Source organism: Cervus canadensis, chromosome 8 (assembly GCF_019320065.1).
Source record: "Cervus canadensis isolate Bull #8, Minnesota chromosome 8, ASM1932006v1, whole genome shotgun sequence".
Taxonomy (NCBI): domain Eukaryota; kingdom Metazoa; phylum Chordata; class Mammalia; order Artiodactyla; family Cervidae; genus Cervus; species Cervus canadensis.
The window spans coordinates 31873498-31897697 of NC_057393.1; the positions used below are offsets into that span (position 1 = coordinate 31873498).

General features: G+C 42.7%; 1 protein-coding gene across 4 annotated transcripts in view; it reads left to right on the forward strand.

Annotated features, from left to right (window-relative positions):
• Positions 1-24200, forward strand: part of MMS19 (MMS19 homolog, cytosolic iron-sulfur assembly component) — a 36003-nt gene that overhangs the window by 5430 nt on the left and 6373 nt on the right. For 2 of the 4 annotated variants that reach the window (XM_043475810.1, XM_043475812.1), the window contains exons 2-18: positions 9059-9107; positions 11246-11346; positions 12137-12222; positions 12609-12683; positions 13098-13167; positions 13544-13672; positions 13759-13820; positions 19973-20059; positions 20494-20568; positions 20979-21056; positions 21694-21832; positions 22075-22229; positions 22484-22562; positions 22968-23093; positions 23287-23368; positions 23676-23776; positions 23894-24043. In XM_043475810.1, coding sequence (XP_043331745.1) covers positions 9059-9107; positions 11246-11346; positions 12137-12222; positions 12609-12683; positions 13098-13167; positions 13544-13672; positions 13759-13820; positions 19973-20059; positions 20494-20568; positions 20979-21056; positions 21694-21832; positions 22075-22229; positions 22484-22562; positions 22968-23093; positions 23287-23368; positions 23676-23776; positions 23894-24043 — 1644 coding nt within the window. The remainder of the gene's footprint in view (positions 1-9058; positions 9108-11245; positions 11347-12136; positions 12223-12608; positions 12684-13097; positions 13168-13543; positions 13673-13758; positions 13821-19972; positions 20060-20493; positions 20569-20978; positions 21057-21693; positions 21833-22074; positions 22230-22483; positions 22563-22967; positions 23094-23286; positions 23369-23675; positions 23777-23893; positions 24044-24200) is intronic. The other 2 variants (XM_043475811.1, XM_043475813.1) reach the window with 1 other exon arrangement.

Consider the following 24200-nt stretch of genomic DNA (forward strand, 5'->3'; position numbering starts at 1 on the left):
CAGACCAGGGATCAAACCCGTTACCCCTATCATGGAGACTCAGAGTCTTAACCACTGGACTGCCAGGGAAGTCCCCATTTTTTTCCTAATTTTATATGACTTTTGTACTTCTCTTTTATGTTGGTGCTGCATTAATTCAAGATGAAATCTTTGTGAAAGGATGAAGACTGAAGGGCTGTGCTAGGAGAATTTGCCCATATACTGGGATTCAAGAAATCACATGCAAATGGATGTTTCTTTGTAATTATTAATACAAAGCAGCCAGTTTTGTAATAATATATACTGAATGCTGAAGAAGTCTTTTTCATTTATAAAATTTGAGGCCGGCTGTAGGAGTGAGATTGACTATAGGGAGCACGAGGGGAAGTCTATCTGGTGATGGAAATATTCTGTGTCTTGGTTTGGGTGTTGGTTACTCTAGGTATACTCTTGTTAAAACTAATCAAATTATACATTTCACTGTATATAAAGTTTACCTCAATATTTTTTAATGAAAAAATTAGAGGTGACTGAATGGGGCCTAGTAGTCAAGTCTTTGTCCTATAGCATTTGAGGTATTTCCAAAGAGAGACTCTAGCCGAGCATCCACAGTGGGCTGTGATGGTATTGCTGAAAAAGAGTGCTTCAGTTCAGTGATATTCTTTGCTAGTAACAGTTATCAGTCCCCTGTGGCTTCCTGTATGCTAACACCCTTGTGGCTGCTACTGAAATTTGTTTTTAGATGGGTTTTTCAGCAGTTTCCTGGGTTCTGTCCAGGAGATTCCAGAAAAGTACCCTTTTCCACCCTCCCAAGTGGTACAGTAATTTGTAACCTGGGAATGGGTCTGTCTCTTAAGTATTGCCATTACAGGATGGGGTGTAGAACCTAACTCTCAGTGCCTTAGTTTGTCCTGTTAGTCTAGCTGCTGATCTTCCCCCACCCCACTGCTTGCAGATTTTTTTCCCTTGGCTCTTTTTCAGGAGCAGGGGCAGCAGCTGGGCCTTCCACATCCTGGCACGAGTAAGGCTAAGAGTGCCTGATGTCTAAATTGGTGCCAGTCACGAGCTGTGAATCCCAACTAGAGCACTCTCTTCCTCAGTCAGATTGGGCTTCTTACTCTAGTACCAGATTACGCCTCTGCCCAGCTCAGCTCACAGCTATTGTTCAGAGACCACAGACTTAAGGGGAACTGGAGTTTAGTTTTCTCAAGCCTGTTCTTCACTTAGCCAAAGTCTGGTCTTGGCGAGAGCTGACTAATTAGGTCTTGTGTTTAAAGGTACGTAGGTTGAGGACCCAGAACAGACTGTGGAAGTAATTGCCTGATTGCCACACCTTATTGAGCTAAAACTCCTCTACATTAATCAAACGCTTAGAAGATTGCTAACCTTTCACTCTTAGTTGCTCCTTTGAAAATTTCTCCTATGATAATTCTGTTAGATCTAAGTGAATTACCATTGTGCTGTTAAACTTGCTTTTTCAAAAATATACTCACGTAATATATTCACATGGTACAACATTCAAAAGGTGCAAAAAGACCCACAGTGAGAAGTCTTCCTTTCATCCCAGGCAGATGAATTAACTATATTACTCAGTTCAGTTCAGTCGCTCAGTCATGTCTGACTCTGTGACCCCATGGACTGCAGCACGCCAGGCTTCGCTGCCCATCACCAACTCCTGGAGTTTACTCAGACTCATGTCCATTGAGTCTGTGATGCCATCCAACCATCTCATCTTCTGTCGTCCCCTTCTCCTCCCACCTTCAATCTTTCCTAGCATTAGGATCTTTTCAAATAAGTCAGTTTTTTGCATTAGGTGGCCATATTAGAGTTTCAGTTTCAACATTGGCCCTTCCAATGAACACCCAGGACTGATCTCCTTTAGGATGGACTGGTTGGATTTCCTTGCAGCCCAAGGGACTCTCAAGAGTTCTTCAACACCACAGTTCAAAAGCATCAGTTTTTCGGTGCTCAACTTTCTTTACAGTCCAGCTCTCACATCCATACATGACTACTGGAAAAACCATAGCTTTGATTAGACGGACCTTTGTTGGCAAAGTAATGTCTCTGCTTTTTAATTTGCTGTCTAGGTTGGTCATAATTTTTCTTCCAAGGAGCAAGTGTCTTTTAATTTCATGGCTGCAGTCACCATCTGCAGTGATTTTGGAGCCCAAAAAAATAAAGTTTGTCACTGTTTCCACTGTTTCCCCATCTATTTGCCATGAAGTGATAGGACCAGATGCCATAATCCTAGTTTTATGAATGTTGAGCTTTAAGCCAAGGTTTTCACTGTCCTCTTTCACTTTCATAAAGAGGCTCTTTAGTTCTTCTTCTCTTTCTGCCATAAGAGTGGTGTCATCTGCATATCTGAGGTTATTGGTATTTCTCCCGGCAGTCTTGATTCCAGCTTACTCCTTGGAAGGAAAGTTATGACCAACCTAGACAGCATATTACAAAGCAGAGACATTACTTTGTCAACAAAGGTCCATATAGTCAAGGCTATGTAGTAGTCATGTGTGGATATGAAAGTTGGACTATAAAGAAAGCTGAGAACCGAAGAATTGGATGCTTCTGAACTGTGGTGTTGGAGAAGGCTCTTGAGAGTCCTTTGGACTGCAAGGAGATCCAACCAGTCCATCCTAAAGGAGATCAGTCCTGGGTGTTCATTGGAAGGACTGATGCTGAAGCTGAAACTCCCAATATTTTGGCTACCTCATGCGAAGAGCTGACTCCTCTGAAAAGACCCTGATGCTGGGAAGGATTGAGGGCAAGAGGAGAAGGGGACGACAGGAGATGAGATGGTTGGATGGCATCACCGACTCAATGGACATGGGTTTGGGTGGACTCTGGGAGATGGTGATGGACAGGGAGGCCTGGCGTGCTGCGGTTCATGGGGTCACAAAGAGTCGGACACGACTTAGCGACTGAACTGAACTGAAAGGGGGCATGAAGGGCAAGCTGATGTGTTCGAAAAACAATATTTTGTCTGGAAACTATTTCAGGCTGAAGGCAAAACTGTCCATAAATACTGTGCTCTGTTTATGAATTTCTCACAGAGGTTGACAATTCCAAAAGTAATTTATAGCTACACTAGGGTTGAAAAGAATAAAAAATGGTAGATAATGGGAACCAAGTTTCTCACTGTCCAAGAAACAAATTATAAATAAGCAAGGGGGAAGGCTAGAATGGACCCTGGGGTACTATATTAGAGTGGAGACTCTAATATAATCTTCTATTTAGTTCGATATATATGGATAGGTACAGAAATAATGATAATATGTGTATACACGTAAGTTAGAATACGTACATATATTTCCCAGCTCTCTCTGCCGAGGAGGGCCTAAAAGCAGTGATATCACAATAGCAATGAGTACAGCTACTTCCATATCTTGGTTTTTAATACCATTCTCCAGTAAAAGGAGCCAGGACTTCTTGGGGCAAAGGCTGATTCAAGGGTTGGGGCAGGGAAATTACAACATGAACCTTTAGTATTTTGTAGTGCCAAAAGGTAAGAAAGCACTTTAAGAAAATAAAAGGATAGGGTATGTCAAAGGGACGCTGGTGCCAACCAGTGTAAAAAAACTCCTGATGGCTAAAGATAGAAAATTGAGCAACAAAATAGCCTAGTATTGGATTATAACCCAAGGCATAAAATATGCATGAGCCTATGCTGATATAAATAACTAAATAAATGAAGGGAAGAGGTGAATCTTCCTTAGAATAACTCCGAATAACATAGATAAATACTCCTCCTTCTAAGAAATGGAGCTTAATCTCCCCTTTGTCCTAAGTCACTAAGTGTGGACTCTGGACTTAGTGACTCCTTCCAAAGGAAAGAATCGGGAAAAGGAAAAATGATAACTGTTTGCGTGGCGCAGAGACCTGCTGGCACTACCTTAACCAAGTGGTCAGAGTTAAAATCACCAGTGATAAGTCGTGTTGATATATTGTACCTGTGAAAGGATGTGATGAGAAAGGCACTTTACCTCTATGCTATTATTCTTACCCCAAATCCATAACCCCAGGATAAACATGAGAAAAACATGAAAAAAAAAAATCATCAAACGACACTTTATGAAAATATTGATACTTTTTTAAAATACCAAAGTCATGAAAAACAAGGAAGATTGAGGGATTCATTATGGCTAGTTGCAATGTGATATCCTTAATTGGATCCTGAAACAGAAAAATTACATTGGTGGAAAAATTGGTAAAATCTGATAAAGTCTAGAGTTTAGTTAAAAGTAATATACAAATGCTCACCTCTCTTTAGTTCAGTTCAGTTCAGTCGCTCAGTCGTGTCTGACTCTTTGCGACCCCATAAATCGCAGCACGCCAGGCCTCCCTGTCCATCACCAACTCCCGGAGTTTACTCAAACTCATGTCCATTGAGTCGGTGATGCCGTCCAGCTATCTCATCCTCTGTCGTCCCCTTCTCCTGCCCCTAGTCCCTCCCAGCATCAGGGTCTTTTCCAATGAGTCAACTCTTCGCATGAGGGGGCCAAAGTATTGGAGTTTCAGCTTCAGCATCAGTCCTTCCAATGAACACCCAGGACTGATCTCCTTTAGGATGGACTGGTTGGATCTCCTTGCAGTCCAAGGGACTCGCAAGAGTCTTCTCCAACACCACAGTTCAAAATCATCTCTCTTAGTTTTGACAAATGTGCTGTGTAAGATGTGAACATTCAGGGAAACTGGGCAAGGAGTATATAGGAACTCTGTACTACCTTTACAACCTTTTTTCTTTAAACCTAAAATTATTCCAAAGTAAAACCTTTTTTTAAGTCTACCTCTCAACCCCATTGGATTGCAAGCAGATCAAATCAGTCAATCCTAAAGGAAATCAACCTTGAATATTCATTGGAAGGACTGATGCTGAAGCTGAAGCTCCAGTACTTCAGCCACCTGATGCAAAGAGTTTATTCACTGGAAAAGACCCTGATGCTGGGAAAGATTGAAGGCAAAAGGAAAAGGGGATGTCAGAGGATGAGATGGTTAGATAGCATCACTGACTCAATGGAAATGAATTTGAGCAAACTCTGGGAGATTGTGAAGGACAGGGAATCCTGGCGTGCTGTAGACTATGGGTTCATAAAGAGTTGTACATGACTTAGTGACTGAACACACACACTCTCATTCCCCTAGCTGTCAGTCTCCTTCCCTGGAGGCAATCCTTTTTTCTTCTAGAGATAAAAATATAAATAAATACAAATAGAAATAATTCCCCCTCCCTTTAAAAACAATGCTATGCACATACTCTATATTAATACTATTTATGTACAAAGAATTCCAAAGTTCCAAAGAATAGCAAGGAGAGATAAGAAAGCCTTCCTCAGTCATCAATGCAAAGAAATAGAGGAAAACAACAGAATGGGAAAGACTAGAGATCTCTTCAGAAAATTAGAGATACCAAGGAAACATTTCATGCAAGGATGGGCTTGATAAAGGACAGAAATGGTATGGACCTAACAGAAGCAGAAGACATTAAGAAGAGGTGGCAAAAACACACAGAAACTGTACAAAAAAGATCTTCACGACCCAGATAATCACAATGGTGTGATCACTCACCTAGAGCCAGACATCCTGGAGTGTGAAGTCAAATGGACCCTAGAAAGCATCACTACGAACAAAGCTAGTGGAGGTGATGGAATTCCAGTTGAGTTATTTCAGATCCTGAAAGATGATGCTGTGAAACTGCTGCACTCAGTATGCCAGCAAATTTGGAGAACTCAGCAGTGGCCACAGGACTGGAAAAGGTCAGTTTTCATTCCAATCCCAAAGAATGCTCAAAGTACTGCCCAATTGTACTCATCTCACACACTAGTAAAGTAATGCTCAAAATTCTCCAAGCCAGGCTTCAGCAATCCGTGAACCGTGAACTTCCAGATGTTCAAGCTGGTTTTAGAAAAGGCAGAGGAACCAGAGATCAAATTGCCAACATCTGCTGGATCATCGAAAAAGCAAGAGAGTTCCAGAAAAACATCTATTTCTGCTTTATTGACTATGCCAAAGCCTTCGACTGTGTGAATCACAATCAACTGTGGAAAATTCTGAAAGAGATGGGAATACCAGACCACCTGACCTGCCTCTTGAGAAACCTGTATGCAGGTCAGGAAGCAACAGTTTGAACTGGACATGGAACAACAGACTGGTTCCAAATAGGAAAAGGAGTAGTCAAGGCTGTATATTGTCAACCTGCTTATTTAACTTAAATGCAGAGTACATCATGAGAAACGCTGGGCTGGAGGAAGCACAAGCTGGAATCAAGATTGCTGGGAGAAATATCAATAACCTCAGATATGCAAATGACACCACCCTTATGGCAGAAAGTGAAGAAGAACTAAAGAACCTCTTGATGAAAGGGAAAGAGGAGAGTGAAAAAGTTGGCTTAAAACTCAACATTCAGAAAACTAAGATGATGGCATTCAGTCCCATCACTTCATAGCAAATAGATGGGGAAACAGTGGAAACAGTGGCTGACTTTATTTTTTTGGGTTCCAAAATCACTGCAGATGGTGATTGCAGCCATGAAATTAAAAGATGCTTACTCCTTGGAAGGAAAGTTACGACCAACCTAGACAGCATATTAAAAAGTAGAGACATTACTTTGCCAACAAAGATCCATCTAGTCAAGGCTATGGTTTTTCCAGTGGTCATGTGTGGATGTGAGAGTTGGACTGTGAAGAAAGCTGAGCACCAAAAAATTGATGTTTTTGAACTGTGGTGTTGGAGAAGACTCTTGCGAGTCCCTTGGACTGCAAGGAGATCCAACCAGTCCATCCTAAAGGAGATCAGTCCTGGATGTTCATTGGAAGGACTGATGTTGAAGCTGAAACTCCAATACTTTGGCCCCCTCATGCAAAGAGTTGACTCATTGGAAAAGTCCAGTGATGCTGGGAGGGGTTGGGGGCAGGAGGAGAAGGGGACAACAGAGGATGAGATGGCTGGATGGCATCACCGACTTTAATGGACATGAATTTGAGTGAGCTCCGGGAGTTGGTGACAGATAGGGAGACCTGAGGTGCTGCGATTCATGGGGTCACAAAGAATCGGACAGGACTGAGTGACTGAACTGAATTGATGTTCTGCTTTTAAATCTTGTTCCATTATTAGTGTAAACATACAGATTTCTCAGCCTTTTTTCAATTTCTTTCCCTAAGTTACCTACAGAGAATTCCATTGTATGGGTGTACTATAACTAATTTAATTGGTTTCTTATCATTGATGGCCATTTGTTATTTACAGTCATTTGCTATTATAAACTACTCTGAAGAGAAAATTTTTACATGCATTATTTTGCACTTTTAAAAGTACATAGGGTAAATTTTGAGAAGATTCCCTGGGTTAAAGCATATATATTGATACATTTGTAACTTAAAAGATACTCTCAAATTGCTCTTCCTAGGGACTTCACTGGTGGTCCAGTGGTTAAGACTCTGTGCTTCCAAAGCAGGGGGCGCAAGTTCAAACCTTGCTCAGGGCATTAAGATCCCTTATGCCAAGTGGATGGGCCAAGAAAAAAAAATGCCCTCTATAAAAAGGCTGTACCAACTTATATGGCACCTACAGTGTTTGAGTGCCTTATTTCTGCCTACCATCACCAAACATAAGAGTTATACAAAATGTTTGATCTTTGCTAGTCTGTTTGCCTTCCTGTTTTTAATATGGTTGAGCATCTTCCTGTCTTGCCCATTTTTAAGTTGGTTGTTGGTCTTTTTCTCATTGATTTGTAGAAGCTCTTTTTATATTGGTAAAATAGCCTTTTGTTATAAGAGTTGCATATATTTTTTCCTAGTTTGTCTTACAATTTTTTTCTTGCCTTGCTGAAAATCCAGGTTTTTTTTTTTTTTTCAGGTGTTTTTTTTTTTAATGTAGCTAATTTTAATTAATCTTTTCTATTATGGTTAAAGTAGAACTTTATATTATACTCAGAAATGTTCTCCTGTTTTTTTCTTTAATCCATTTGAAATTTACTTTGGTGAAAAATTCAGAGCCATTGGTTTTTTGTTTTTGTTCTTTTTCCCCAAATATCCAATCATTGCAACATCATTTATTGAGTAGTCTCCGTTCTTCTTTAATTGAAATAATGATTTTTAAAATCATATTCTCATGTATTTGTGTCTCTTTCTGGATTTTCTGTTCCATTTTTGTACCATTGATTTCCTTGACTATAAATTCATACTCAGGTGAGTTCAGTCACTCAGTTGTGTCCAACTCTTTGCAACCCCATGAACCACAGCACGCCAGGCCTCCCTGTCCATCACCAACTCCCGGAGTCTACCCAAACCCATGTCCATCGAGTTGGTGATGCCATCCAGCCATCTCATCCTCTGTCATCCCCTTCTTCTCCCGCCCTCAATCTTTCCCAGCATCAGGGTCTTTTCCACTCATACTACACTGTTATTTTTTGTTTGTACTTTTATTATGGAGAATATAAAGTATATTCAGAAGTATACAGTACTTTAATTATTGTAAAATTGATTTATAAAAATCTTTTACTGTCTGGAAGAACTGCCTTTCCTCCCTCATTACTCTTTTTTAGAATTTGCCTGTCTAATTATGTATTATTTTTTGCACATTAACTTTCTTACTTGTGCTTTAAAGTTTTCACCATTCAGATATTCACATTTTTTGTTAAGAAATACTGAGGTATTTCTCTCTCTCTTTTTTAAATTTCATTTGTTGCTGTTATTACTTTTTTCCTTTATATAATTTTATGGGCTAGTGTACATATATATGTGAAAGTTCTTAATTTCATATTAATTTTGTACCTTGCCACCCTAATCAATTATTTTGTCTCTAATATTTTTTCATGTATTTCCCTTGAATTTTTCTAGGTAAACAATCAGGTTACCTACAAATGATATATTTACTTTCTTTTCAGTTTTTATACTTGGAGCTGCATATTTGAAGTATTATAGAAATGCCTCTAGTGTAGGAGGGACTCTTGGCAAGCACAGTAGGCCCCAAGGTGTAAACCCTAGGATAGGCAGAAACATTGGTAATAGAGACATTAAACCCTAGGATGGAGTTTCTTGTTGTTATTGTTGTTTCATGTTTCTTTTTTTTTTCTTTCCTCTAGATGTGAAATCTGGAAGCTATACAGTGTTGCAAGTGGTGGAAGCCCTTGGGTAAGAGATCTGCTCTAGAACAACCCTCATCAGCCCTGGCAGTACACTCTGAAAACACTTCTTTTGTCCTCAATTTCTTCCACTGTAGCGCAGTACCCTCCTCCCCCTTCCATGTTAGTACCTCAGGCTAAGCCTATATTTCTCTTGAAAAAAGTTTCATGCCAACTGATTGAGACCCCTGAAGAGGTGTTGGGAACACAGCCTGTGGGCCACAGTAGCTCTTGGATCAGCCCACAGGTTTAGGTGAAGGTGGGTGGTTGAAAGCCATCAAATGTTATGCTTCTGTAGCCCCACCCTCCCGCATGGCATCCTAGTCAGCCTGCATCTGACTCATACCCACTGTGAGCCCAGCCTGAGAGGCTGACCTGGCACCAGATTCCCCGCTGTAGGAAAAGGCTTGGGACAACAGCTGAATGACCACTGTTAAAACCAGATATTCCAAGCTCCAGAGGAGGCATGTGCTTGTAGTCTAATGCCTGCTCTCCTCATATTTTGTACTTGGAAGACCATTTAAATTGGAAAGTCTTAGTAGCAAAGGTTGTTAACTGTCAAGGCTAGCATGTCTTCTAAAACAGAGAAAAATAGAAAATTGGGGAGAAGATGGAAGAGTAGGTCACTATTATGCATTTCTCCCATATGTTGTTGTGGCCTTGGTCCATTTTTTAAAGTAACAGCTTTATTGAGATATATAATTTCCCTATCATAAATTCACCATTTTAAAGTGTGCATTAAAAAATAAATAAAAAATAAAGTGTGTATTCACAGATTTGTGCAACCGTTAGTTACCACAGTCAATTTTAGGACATTTTCATCACCCCAAAAAGAAACCCCACACCTATTAACAGTCAGTCCCCATTCCTTTCTCTTCTTGCACCTAGTAACCACTAATCTACTTTGCTTCTGTGGATTTACAGATGCTGAAAATTTCAGATAAATGGAATCATACAATAATATATAATCTTTATGATTGGCTTCTTTGATTTAGAATAATGTTTTCAAGATTCATTCCTGTTGTAGCATGTGTCAGTACTTCTTTGCTTGCTGAATAATATTCTGTTATATGGATATACCACAGTTTGTTTACCCATTCATCACTTGAGGGATATCTGAGTTGTCACATTTTGACTATTCTGAATAATGCTTCTGTGAGCATCTGTGTGCCTTGGTCGATTTTTAAATGCACAGTTTTCTGCTTCTGAGTGGGGCCCTTTCTGTAAGTTCCTATCCCAGGGATCCTGTCAAGACTGATCTTTTTTGCTCCAGTTCCTCTAGCTATAGATAACTCTTGAGACTTCCCTGGTGGCTCAGTAGTAGATAATCCGCCTGCAATGCAGGAGATGAGGGTTTGATCCCTGGATTGGGAAGATCCCCTGGAGGAGGAAATGAGGAAATGGCAACAGTATTCTTGCCTGTAAAATTCCATGGACAGAGGAGCCTAGCGGGCTACAGTCCATGGAGTAGCAAAGAGTTGGACACGACTGGACGACTGAGCTCAGCATAGGTACTCTTATCCTTGAGGTTTCCTTAAGGTACCCTGGCCAGCTCTCCTTCAGAAGTCTTCTGCCTCCTTCATTTGCTTAGATTCCTTGTGGTATGTTTAAATGTAATCTCTGTGATTTGTTTTGAAGATAAATCGCCTTGTTGTTGCTTCAGCCTGGGTCCTCCCATATCAATAATCCTAAATCGTTAAAGCCTTTATTCTGACCATCTTACTTTGTAAACTTCCAGTTATAAAGACTGGTCCCTAAGACTATAAAGGTTGCTTTAATAGTGATACATTTATTCTTCTCCTGTTTTGGTAGAAGCTGCCAATCATCTCTTGAGCCCTGTGGGTAACTGCTAAGCTCTCTTTCAGAGGAATGTCACAGTTTTATCACTGTGGAGAAAGAGGAAGCCCCACACCCAGTCAGTGCCTGGAGACAGACACTTCTGTGGCTGTGGTGTCACATGTGCCCCTGATGACACCTCCAGGCCAACCTGGGGTTTGGCCTTTATTGTTGTTTGTAATGCTAAGCGCCTCCAGAGCACCTTCCCCGGCCAGCTTCCAGACCTAGGGGGTGAGTGTGACTAATTGCAAAATGTTTACTTCAGAAGTTTTAACTGGATAATATCAGGCTTTCTATCTTACTCTCCCCCAGGTCTTCTCTAGAGAATCCAGAACCCCGAACTCGGGCACGAGGAATCCAGCTTTTGTCACAGGTGCTCCTCCAGTGCCACTGCTTGCTCCTGGAGAAGGAAGGTACTGGTCGGTGTGCTGAGCCAAGGCGGTCCTTGTCTGTCAGGCCAGTTTTATAGGGCGGGAGTGAGGGAGGGACATAAGGTATCTGCGAACTCCTAACTCAGGGTCTTCACACTTCACTAGTGTATGTGGCAGAGAAGATAAGAATTGAGACACAAGACACATAGATTTCAAATGTAGCCTTTGACAGTTCTTTTTTTCCCCCCAGTATGTCTTCTCCTGTCTGTAAAATGGACAAAGTAGTGTTTCATAGGTGGAGCAGAAAAGTAATGAAATACCAAAATGCTTTGAAGTCCTGAGGAAAAAAACCCCACAACTTATTTATCTTACATAGCAGGGGTAGGCAAACTACAGCCTGTTTTTATAAACAAAATTTTATTAGCATATAGCCATGTCCATTTATTTACCTGCTATTTGTGCTGCATTTATGTTACAGTGGCCCAGCCGAGTAGTTGTGACATGCTGTGTCCTACACACCTAAAAGATTTGCCACATGGCCCTGCGACAAAACTTACCAACCCAAGTTCTATAGAAAGGCAGTTCTCAGGTTGAGAATGGGTTTGATTGTGACCTCTGTGTGAATGGATAACCCAAGATGTTCACCTGTTTTCTTGACAGATAAGGAAGGAACCCCCCAAATGGGAGGGCTTGGGACATATGTCTGGGTGAAGGAGACAATTTGTAGTGAAGCCCAAGCAGGAATAGCCCTTAGAAACTTCGGGAAGAAGCAATGCCTGTGGACCCTTCTCCAGCCTATGGAAACTAATGACTGAATTTCTGATCTGTTCAGTGGTCCACCTGATCCTGTTCTATGAGAACCGGCTGAAGGACCATCATCTTGTGATCCCGTCTGTCCTGCAGGGTTTGAGGGCACTTGTGAGTTCTCCTTTTCTGTATTACATACCATCTTTACAGGAACCTATTTCCAGTGAATTCTCTCCTTCCCCTTAGACGGTAAGACTTCAGGTACTTTAAAGCAGATGCCTAGATATGGGGCTAAACTAGTCTCAGCCAGCTCCACTTCGGTTTTTAGTCTGGAGAGTAAAAGTGTCCTTTGGGGACTGGAATTCAGAGTCAACCTGGAAGGAGCTGCAGAGACCTAATCAGCTTGAGAAAAGGGACCATGTTTCTCACCGTCAGTATCTCTTCCCCAGCCTGAATGTTGTAATTCCCACTGTAGTTAGATAGGCCTGTTTTAGGCTTGAAGGCTACCCTAAAATTTCCAGAATTCACCCTGTGCTCACACTTCTCTTCTCCCCCAGAGCCTATGTGTGGCCCTGCCCCCTGGGCTGGCAGTCTCTGTGCTTAAAGCCATCTTCCAGGAGGTCCACGTACAGGTGAGTGATAACAGTCACCTCGGTATTTTCTATCTTCCAGCCCTTGACATAACTAGAATAAGATGGCAAAAAAAAAAAATTTGCCTTCTAAGAGTTCTGAACTCTTCCAGGCCTTTGACCATATTTGCATGCTGTCCCTTGCTCCTGTATAAGGAGAGGAAGGCATGCAATTACGTCTGACCTGTGTCCTCTTACACCTAAAGAAAGTGAGGCACATAGGAGACAGGTTTTGGTTATTGGTTCCACTGCTAGACTACTGGGCCATAGCCATACCTTTTCTCTGCGTTTCCTCTGAGGTTCATCTTATTCTGGTATGAAGAGAATTACCCAGTTAGAGACGGTGAAGCAAGAAATAGTTTTGTCAGCTGAGGTAGTCTTTGGGCACTTTACTTACTTCCTGTCTCTCCTACTAAGTCCCTGCCACAGGTGGACCGACACACAGTCTATAGTATCATCACCAACTTCATGCGAACCCGGGAAGAAGGTAAGAGGCAGGACTTCCGGGAAACCCAAAAAGTAAACACAACTTTTCTCCCCTCTTTACCAGGACTGATGTTAGCCCAGGGTGATATAAAAGAGCCAGTACTCTGAGAGGAAGATAAAGGGGAACTGGGAGTCACTCACTCCCCAGTAAAGAAAGGATGGAGTTTGAGCTGAGGTGTTAAATTCCTACCTCCATAACCATTATATATTGTTGCACATCTTCTCTTCACTGAGAACTCTCTTGGAATAGGAAAACAGAAATGGCCGGCTCTGGGAGGCATGAAGGGGGAGGCAGTGATAGAGGGAAAACACAGGCCAGAAGAAAGCCCCGCTTTCTATCTTGTGTGACAGTAGTGACCTTGTTCTCTCCTCCCCAGAGCTGAAGGGCCTAGGAGCTGATTTCACCTTTGGCTTCATCCAGGTGATGGATGGGGAAAAGGATCCCCGTAATCTTCTGGTGGCCTTCCGCATCGTCTATGACCTCATCTCCAGAGACTATAGCCTGGGTACGTCCTTGTAGTTTTGGATTAGCTGGTTGGGGCTTGTCAGATGAAAGGCTTATAAGTCCTTATTCTTTCTCTGTTGCCTTTAGGACCTTTTGTGGAGGAGTTGTTTGAAGTGACATCTTGTTATTTCCCTATTGATTTCACTCCTGTAAGTAGTACCTTTCATTCATTCATTCAAATATTGAGTGTCTGTTGTGTGCCAGGCCCAGTTCTAGGCACTGAGGGTACAGCAGTGAACAAAAGAAACAATCCCTGCCTTGAAGAACTTAACAGGTCAGTGAACTGGGAAGTGAGAAAGCAAACTTCTTAACAAGGTACTTCCTGCTTAGAACTATAGGATCGTAGAACATGATTCATGTCCTTGAAAGCTGAAACATTTAAGTAACAGCAAGAGATTATGGACCAAAACAAGTGGTGTTACAGTTGTTCAAAGAAGACAGTTCAGTGTGAGCTAGAGTAGGCAGGAACTGACTCACAGATAAAATAGGATTTCAGTTGGTTTCTGAAGGATGTGTAGCATATGATCCTGGATTCTGAGGGCACATCTCAGGCAATAGAAACAAAGAGGACACAGTTGAGCATAGTATGTACAGGAGGTGTTTGCTCTGATGACCTCAGACCTTCCTCCCACTCTGCATCTTGATTTACCTTCTCTTTCCAGATACTCAGGGTCTCGTCACTATATGGATATTCATGGTATGTAGACTGAAAGCATTAGTAATTTGGAAGAAATGAAAGGAATTACACCACACACATCAAATTTACATCAGAGCTCAGTCGGTAAAGAATCCACCTGCAATGCAGAAGACCCCAGTTTGATTCCTGGGTTGGGAAGATCCACTGGAGAAGGGATAGACTACCCATTGCAGTATTCTTGGGCTTCTGTTGTGGCTCAGCTGGTAAAGAATTCACCTGCAATGCGGGAGACCTGGGTTCGATCCCCGGGTTGGGAAGATCCACTGGAGAAGGGAAAGGCTACCCACTCCAGTATTCTGGCCTAGAGAATTCCATGGACTGTATAGTACATGGGGTCGCCAAGAGTTGGACACGACTGAGTGACTTTCACTATTGACTTTCCCTGCCTTTAAGATAAAAAGCCATTTTTGCCATAGGGAATTTCTTACCAGCTTATTTTAGCTGACATCATCTTGCTGGGACCACCTGTCTCCTAATATTCTTTTCATTGCTTTTGTAATCAGTATCACTATTTCTGTTCAGAAGTATTTAAGCCTTTGAATTCTTGAAAGCTCTTGGTTAGGCTGCCAGATTTCTCTGTTTTCACTTTATTTTGTGTGTGTTTTGAAAAGATAATAAATTCACAGGATTCAAAATACAAAAGGTACAAATAGGTGAAAAATCTACATACCATAAAGTTTATTTCTCCATTGTCAACCAGTTTTATCAATTATGTCTGTATCTTACAGAGCTTTTTCATCCATGTATTAAAAAGTGCTCTTCCCTTTCCCCATAAAAATGGTAATTTATACGTTTTTCCTATACTTTGCCATTTTCACTTAGCAGTATATCTTGGAGAGGGTTCCATAACAGTATATAAATTAGCTCTTTATTCTTTATGACTGTGATTTTCCTTTGCATGGAAATACCTAATTAATTTTACTTGTCCTCCATGGGACAAAGGTTTTTGCTAATCTTTTGCTGTTACAAGCAATGCTGCCACTTAACATACCCTGCCTGTACATGTATCATTTCATACATATGTGGGTATATGGGTGTAACAGTAGGATAAATTCCTAAAATTTAGGAATATGTGCTGGAATATATGCACTTAAAATTTTAGGGTGGGCAAGGATATTTATTTTTTGAAAGATAGTACAATGAACATGATGCAACATTTAGAAAATTAAGCCTCTTTACTGCCACCAACTATGTTCCTTTCAGAGATAATCATTGCTCCCAACTGCTTATATATTTTCTCAGAGATGTTCTAGGCAAAACAAGTTTATAGATAATAATTGGAAACTTTCTTTTATTTGAGCAGAGTTGTGTGTTTTTTTCCACAGTGTGGTCTATGGGAAGCAGAAAGCTCTTGTCAGTTAAAATAGGGGCACCTGGCTTTCAGTGTAACAATTTGTGTTAAAAATATTCTTTATGGTCTTATCAATCTGTATAGGCCACTTGCCGTCATCATCATAGATCACAGCAGTATAAGTTAGGGCCAGATAGCTGCTGTTTTAGACCTTGTGGGCCATATGTTCCCTATTGAAACTCTTCACCTCTACTGTTCTAGCACAGAAATGGTCCTCGCCGCTGGAATGTGGTACAGTGGCTGTATTGCAATAAATATATTTATGGACTTGGGAATTCAGATTTTATGTAATTTTCATGTGCCACAAAATATTATTTGATTTGTTCTTCAACCATTTAAAAATGTAAAAACCAGTCTTAGCCGTACAGTCTTAACTGGTTGCTTCCTACTCTTAATGCAGAGTCAATACTGAATCTTTCTTTCCCATCATCTAGGGATTCCTTTATCTTTTCTCTTGGATCATCTCCATTTTCTGTATTTACGTATTCCTAATTTTATGGTTTATTCCCTCATTTTGGTGGTGCTCGTCGCTTATGAGCTTCCCGTGGGTGTAAAAACAGTATAAAATGTTTTCATTTTTGTAAATCTAGAATCTCTTCATTCTTTGCTCACACGTATTGATAATATGGGTATAAAATTGAAGGCATTGCTTTATTTACTTCTAATTTTCAGTTGCTGTAAAGAAGTCTGAATTCTTTCTGCTTTGCAAAACTTTTATGTTCACTTTTTTTCCCCTCTTTTTGGGAAACTTTTAAGCGTTATTTCCCCCCAATATATTGAAAATTCACAATGATGTACCTTAGTACAGGTCTGTCTTCATGCATTGTATTGGGTACTTGGTAGGTCCTGTCAATCTGGAAGTTCATGTCCTTCAGGCCTGGGAAATTTTCTTGGCATTCTTTCATTGATGATTTCTTTCCCTCTGTTAGTTATCTGTTCCTTCCTTTTGGAACTCCTGTCAGTGTTTTACCTTTTCTTTCATATTTCCTTCCTTTACCTTTTTGTTACTTTATAAGAAAATTTTAGTTTTATCTTTTCTATCAGTCAGAGTCCAGGCATGAAAAACAGAAACCACTTTGGTATTTAAAACAAATAATTTAATGCTGGAAATTGTTTATACAAGTTATAGGAGAGCTGAGAAGCCAAAGAAGGGATAGTAAGGCAACCTATCAATAGCAGGAAACCATACCCCCCTGAGGCTGGAGGGACAAAGGGAAAAGTTGATGTTACTGGACCTCAGGGGCTAAGAGTATGACAAAACATAGGCCTTCAGTGGGACCTGGAGCCAAGGAGGAGATGCTACCAGTGGTGAAAGTGCCCACTAAATAGGAGAGATGGGAAGAAATGTCCTGGGTTTTCCTTTCCTTCTGACCTGCATTCATCTACAAGTGCTTCCCACTGACTGAACCTTGGCCATTGTGGGAACCTGGAGAATGCAGCCTACCATGGTCAGCCTGAGGAATGGATCCGAGGGCAGAAAGGCCCAGGGCCAGCACATCTCCCAGCAGCTGATTTTGTTTTTCATTTCTGCACTTATGCTTTGAATTTCCCAGGGCCTTTTATTGTAATTTTTTATGATTTCTTGAATGTTTTGGGGTTTTTTTTTTTTTTACTAGCATTCTATTATTATTTAACCCATGAATGAATTACTTTCTTACCATTCTTGAAAACTCTCCCCACATGTGTGGTCTTTGTTTCATCCAAGTTTTTTTTCAATTTATGTTGTTCTCTGTTTCCAGGTTAGGGGCTTTCTTCAGATATCTAGTAATCCTTGGGAGTTTGCACATGTTTCAAAGTGAGGATTATAAAGTTGAGTGGGAACTCTGAGCACATAGAATGGGCTGATTGAGGATGAACTTCCCTGTAGAGTGGCTTACATGGACAGTTTGGGAACCCCCAGGTTGCAGGATCTTTGTTCCCTGTCCAGGGCTTTGGCAGTGAAAGCGCTGAGTCCTAACCACTGGACATCCAGGGAATTCCCACTTAGACCTCTTGATTCAGCACCCAGGCCCTCAACTGCATTTTTGTCTGAGCTCTGTCTCACCCTCTCCAAGAATTAAACCCCCAGATTCTGCTGCAGCTGGGAAGGACTTGAGAAGCAATCTGGGAGGTCAGACTGCTTCTCCAACCCCACTCCCAGTTCCAAAGGTACCTGGTACTGCTGGTTGCAAAGCTTTTTGAGGAGACTGTGTGGTGTATATGCGGAGTTATTAAGCTTTCCTTAAGCCTACTGAAGATTCTGTTGTCTTGGCTCTAAGTCATTTTCTTCTTACCCGTCTGCTTTTACAATTTTGTTGCTAGTATCTCTTGTCCTATTCACCCTTTAGCTACATATCTTAAAAAAAAGAAAGAAAGAAAAGAAAATCCCCTTACTACATTTTTGGTGGGGTTTCTAAAGAGGAAAAGGAAAATCTGATTCTTTTTTTCAGTCTGCCTTCTTGACATACACATGGGTAATAGGCACATGAAAAGATGCTTAACATTGCTAATTATTCAAGAAATGCAAATTACAGCTACGAAGAGGTATCACCTGACACCAGTCGGAATGAAATGAAGTGAAAGTGGCTCAGTCATGTCCAACTCTTTGCAACCCCATGGACTACACAGTCCATGGAATTCTCCAGGGGATCTTCCCAACCCAGGGATCAAACCCAGGTCTCCCACATTGCAGGTGGATTCTTTACCATCTGAACCACCAGGGAAGCCCCTAGAATGGCCATCATCAAGAAGCCTACAAATAATAAATGCCTGGAGAGTGTGTGGAGAAAAGGGAACACTCCTACACTGTTGGTGGGAATGTAAATTAGGCAGCCGCTATGGAAAACAGAATGGAATTACTATATGATCCAGCAGTCCCACTCCTCAGGTATATATCTGGAAATGATGAAAACTCTAATTTGAAAAGATACATGCAACAAAGTAGAGGACCCTAGATTTTCATACTAAGTAAGACACAGAAAGACAATTATATGTTACCATTTATATGTGGACTCTAAAAAATAATACAAATTTAATTCATTTACAAAGCAGAAACAGACTCACAGACATAGGAAACAAACTTTACAGTTACCAAAGGGTTTTCAAAGAGGTTGGGGAGGAATAAATCAGGAATACAGGATTAACAGGATATATAGGAGTACAGTCCATCCTAAAGGAAATCAGTCCTAAATATTCCCTGGAAGGACTGATGCTGAAACTGAAACTACTTTGGCCACCTGATGTGAAGAACTGAGTCATTAAAAAAGACCCTGATGCTGGGAAAGATTGAAGGCAGGAGGAGAAGGGGATAACAGAGAAGATGAGATGGTTGGATGGCATCACCGACTCTATGGACATGAGTCTGAAAAAACTCCGGGAGTTGGTGATGGACAGGGAAGCCTGGCATGCTGCAGTCCATGGGGTTGCCAAGAGTTGGACACAGCTTAGCAACTGAACTGAACAGGATTAACAAATATATATTACTATATATAAAACAAGTAAACAAACAAAGGTTTACTGTATAAAACAGGGAACTATATTTAATACCTTGTAATAACCTATAATGGAAAAGAATCTAAAAGATACATATATAAATGTATGTAACTGAACCGCTTGGCTGTACATCTGAAACGAACACAATATTATACGTCGACTGTATACTTCAGTTTAAAAAAAATCTGCCTTCTTGATACAGAAATCGTCAGTGCTTTTATATTGCCAGAATTACAGCTTTTATAGGTGGAAAAATAGAATTGTCCATCAAAGGGAGATTATCCAAATAAATTGTGGCTCAACCACACAATGAAATAGTATCAGCCACTAAAACAACTGCTATGAAAGAATAATAACATGAAAAAAAGTACCTAATGTATAAAGTGAAAAAACAGATAGCAAACCATATGTTCAAAAGATTCACGTTTTCTAAAGCTATATATATTTTAAAGGGAAACAGTGTTACCAATCACATAGTCATAATACTCTACATACAGAGAAGAAAGTTGCACCAGAAAGTTAAGGGTGCTTATCTCTGAGTGGTGAAATGATAGATCAGATGGAAACTGCGTGATCAGATAGAAAATAAAGGCCCAACAGACAGAAATTTCCCAAGGAACAACACGAAAGAGCAAGCTGTCTTCCTTCTGGGGCCTTGTACCACTTTTCTGGCAATTTGGGTATAAATCTCACCCTGTTCTGCAGGGTTGGTAGGTTCAGTCCTGTGTCCAGGCATGGTCTAAAGAGATATACAAGGCCACGCCCCCTTCTCCCTTTTGCAGCCACCTAATGATCCCCATGGCATCCAGAGAGAAGATCTCATCCTGAGTCTTCGCGCTGTGCTGGCTTCTACACCACGCTTTGCTGAGGTGGGTCTGGCCAGAGTTAGGGCATGTAGCCTCAACCCTCAGAAGGGTCTGAAGAAAGAACAGTTAAAGGCATGGAGGAAAAGAAAGATTCAGTATACATTCTAGGGTATGGCATCCTGCAAGTGTCTTCAGACCTTTGAAGTAGAAAACTTTACCATCTCTTCATTTAAGATAGTAATCCAGTCACTATATGGTGCTATCTTTTGAGATTCTTTAGCTTTGCCAGCTAGCCCCCGTTTCAGGTCAGTAGTAGCCCGGCCATGGCTTGGGAGGGAGATTGGTTTACAGTCACAACTCCTGACTCAGTGCAACTGAGGTGACGTAGGTGACGTAGCACCTACCCCGGGGCCTGGTGGCAGTGAGGACATGGTGGGCTGGGTGCAGCTGCAGCACCACCCATATCTCGTGCTTCAGTTCTTCCTTCTCTCCCACAGTTCCTGCTGCCCCTGCTGATTGAGAAAGTGGACTCTGAGATTCTGAGTGCCAAGCTGGATTCTCTGCAGACTCTGGTGAGTGATTTTTCTCTTTTGAGGACCCAGCTGTCTTTAGACAATTTAGCGGTGCTACAGGATTATGGACTGATTCTTGGAGAGCCAGGGAGCTGTTCCCTGGGCCTCAGGAGGGGGATACCCAGGGTCTCGGCCTGTAGGTTGTCCTACTGCCCCCAGCTGCGTTTTGTCCCGTTCTGTAGTAACAGAGTGGCAGCTGAGGAAAGGCTGACCAGGGCTCCTTCTTCATGCTTGTTTTCATCAGTTGGGACAAGCTCCTGTTTTTCGGTGATCTGGGTAGGATGGTTATGAAACCCTGCTGGTTTTACTGCTGAGAGCTGCCTCTTTCAGGTGCCATTATGCTGAGGGGGCTGCACATCCCAGGAAGTCTGAGAGTATAGACAGCTGTTAACCTCTGCTTTCCCTGGCAGAATGCTTGCTGTGCTGTGTATGGACAGAAAGAACTAAAGGACTTCCTCCCCAGCCTCTGGGCTTCTATCCGCAGAGAGGTGAGTGTCACTTAGATAAACCAGTTGTCAGGCATGAGGGGAGATAACACACCCTATCCTTTTCCCTTTGTTGCTGTGCCTGGGTATTCAGCAGGAGAGCCAAGGGGCATATTTCTAGTTGAATGATACGGGTAGGGCCAGCTGCTTGGTGATGACATGGTCAGTCTCCCATAGTGCCCACTTCCTGTCCTTCCATGCTAAAGGGCATAGGTCACTGAGTAGAGGGGGAGAGGAAGAGACTTGGGGAAAGGGATCCCAACAACCACCGCTCAAGGTCGGCATTCAGTTTCTCAAGAAGTATGTGGGGATGTCCCTGGCGATCCAGTGATTAGGACTCCATGCTTTCAGTGCAGGGGGCGTGGGTTCAATCCCTCGTCAGGGAACTAAGATCCTACATGCTGTGCAGCACAACCAGAATTGAAAAGGAAAAAAAAGTATGTGTATCAATGTCCTAGTGGGACTAAGGACTTAGTGAGAATACAGCAATTGAGATGAAACTCAGGTGAGGGGTTAATTTCCATTGTTGCGCCCTAAAGGTTCTCACCACCCTCCCCCCAAAAGGAAATAGGCAGCAGGTGGGTAGGGTCTCACCTGGTGCAGGCTCACCTCAGTAGCCATGGGATCCCCTCCCTGACAGGTGTTCCAGACGGCAAGTGAGCGGGTAGAGGCCGAGGGCCTGGCGGCCCTCAACTCCCTGACTGCGTGTTTGTCTCGCTCTGTGCTGAGGGCCGATGCTGAGGACCTCCTTGACTCCTTCCTTAGCACCATTCTACAGGGTAATGGGGCATGGCAGCTAGAAAGGGGAGTGCACACAACAGAGGGAAATTCCTTAAGGCCAGTGACCTTTCATGAGTGACCCCAAGTTCAGTGATTTGCATACTGGAGCCCTGCTTTGAATTGAAAGAAATTTAAGTGATAACTGCTAGTCCTGGGGCTCAGCCTCCAGCTTCTATGACCTGCAGGGGAACCAGGCAACATTCAGCCTACTCCCCAGGTCTGTGATGTGCTGCCTCTCTAGACTGCAGGCACCATCTGTGTGAACCGGACATGAAACTGGTGTGGCCTAGTGCCAAACTGCTGCAGGCGGCTGCAGGTGCGTCTGCCCGGGCCTGCGACCACATCACCAGCAACGTGCTGCCTCTACTGCTGGAACAGTTCCACAAGCACAGTCAGGTAAGGAAGCAGAATCTTTTTAAATGATGGGACCCTGGGCTAGGATGGCTCTCTCATAGAGAAAGCTGTGTTGCACTTGGGCCTAGATATAGTAGATCTTGGGTTTTGCTCCCATTAGCTGCTGCTGGTTCCCTTGTTCACTCTTTTCCTCACACTCTTAACGTACAGCGATAATTCTCCCCACTTCCATAAAAGCAAGACTGAAATCCATTAAAAGGTAGTCTTTGACCCCCATACCCCTTAAAACATTACAGAGCAACCAGCGGAGGACAATCCTTGAAATGATCCTGGGTTTCTTGAAGCTGCAGCAGAAATGGAGCTATGAAGACAAGGGTGAGGCCGTCTTCTAGATGTGCTGTCCTGGGGTGCTGAGCACTGTAGCCCTGTAAGCGAGGGCAGGCCAGGAGTGCTACAGAGAAGTAGCCTAGAACAGCCAACCTGTTGTTCTCAAGTTGTAGCACAAGAGAACACTTAAGAAATGAGACCTGTTCATTTTTTTTCCCGGTGTACTTCCTGGATATCCAATGGATTAAATTCTTTAAACCTCCCAGGAGTTCCCTGGTCCAGTGGTTAGGACTCCATGCTTTCTCTGCAGGGGGCATTGGTTTGATGCCTGGTTGGGGAACTAAGATCCCACGTTCCACGCTGCACAGCCAAAAAAAAAAAAAATCTGCCCCGTTATCTTTGCATCAGTGCTGAATGAAGTTTCCCACTAACCTGGACTCTGTCTCTCCCTAGATGAAAGGCCTCTGAGTGGCTTCAAGGACCAGCTATGCTCACTGATATTCATGGCCCTGTCAGACCCCAACACCCAGCTTCAGCTTGTTGGCATTCGTACACTCACAGTGTTGGGTGCTCAACCAGGTACACTTAAGGGAAAGAAAAAAGATTGGAGTTCTTGGTCCTTTTCCTGTGGTTTTCTGTCTTAAATGAAGAGCACTCTTTATTCCCTGGTTCTCACAATTCTGTATGATTTGGGATTTCTAATAGGACTTTGGGAAGGATGGTGGTGGCTGCTGGGGAAGAAAGATGAGGTTCATGTTTCCTCCTAATACAGATCTCCTGTCTTCTGGGGACTTGGAGCTAGCAGTGGGTCACCTGTACAGACTGAGCTTCCTGGAGGAGGATTCCCAGAGTTGGTGAGAATATAAGACAGCAAGATAGAGCCAGCTGTTCCAGGGTGCTGGGCTCCTGACCCTTGGCTTTCCCAGAGGACATGGACTCTGCTTGGCTCTGACTGCTAACTGGTTGGAGCGATTGTTGTGGGAATGTTCTCTTTTGGGGGGCATTAAGAAGCCCTGTCCAACTTAGTGGTATAGGTACTTGAATCCTGCTTTTTTAGAAAAGTGGTCTCAGACGCCCACATCCTGAATCTGCCTAATGGCAGGCCTTGGCAAGAGAGCCACAGACCCAGCTCAGCTTATGCTCACCTGCCCTGTGCCCCAGCAGGGCAGCAGCACTGGAAGCATCAGGAACCCTGGCCGCTCTCTACCCCGTGGCCTTCAGCAGCCACCTAGTGCCCAAGCTTGCTGAGGATCTGTGTACCGGTACGTGTCTCTGATCTTCTGTGGCTTGCTCCTTCCCAGGGAAGTTGGTGGGGCAGGGGGGGTTCCTTCATGCTTGCCATCACAAAGTGAAACCTAATCTCCTGGGTTGCTTTTCAGAGGAGTCAGATTTGGCTAGAGGGGATGGGCCCACCAGGTGCTCCCGGCATCCACGCTGTCTGCAAGCCTTATCAGCTGTATCCACACATCCCAGCATCGTCAAGGAGACGCTGCCTCTTCTGCTGCAGCATCTGTGCCAGATGAACAGAGGTGACTACAGGGAACATTCACTGAGGAGCTAGGCTGGAGGGGGAGCTGCAGTCCGGTTTGGAGTTGATGTGTCTAAAACAGTGGTTCCAGTGGTGGCTCTAGTAAGAGTCACATAGGAACTTGAAAAAATGCTGACTGCCTGGGCCTCATGCAGTCC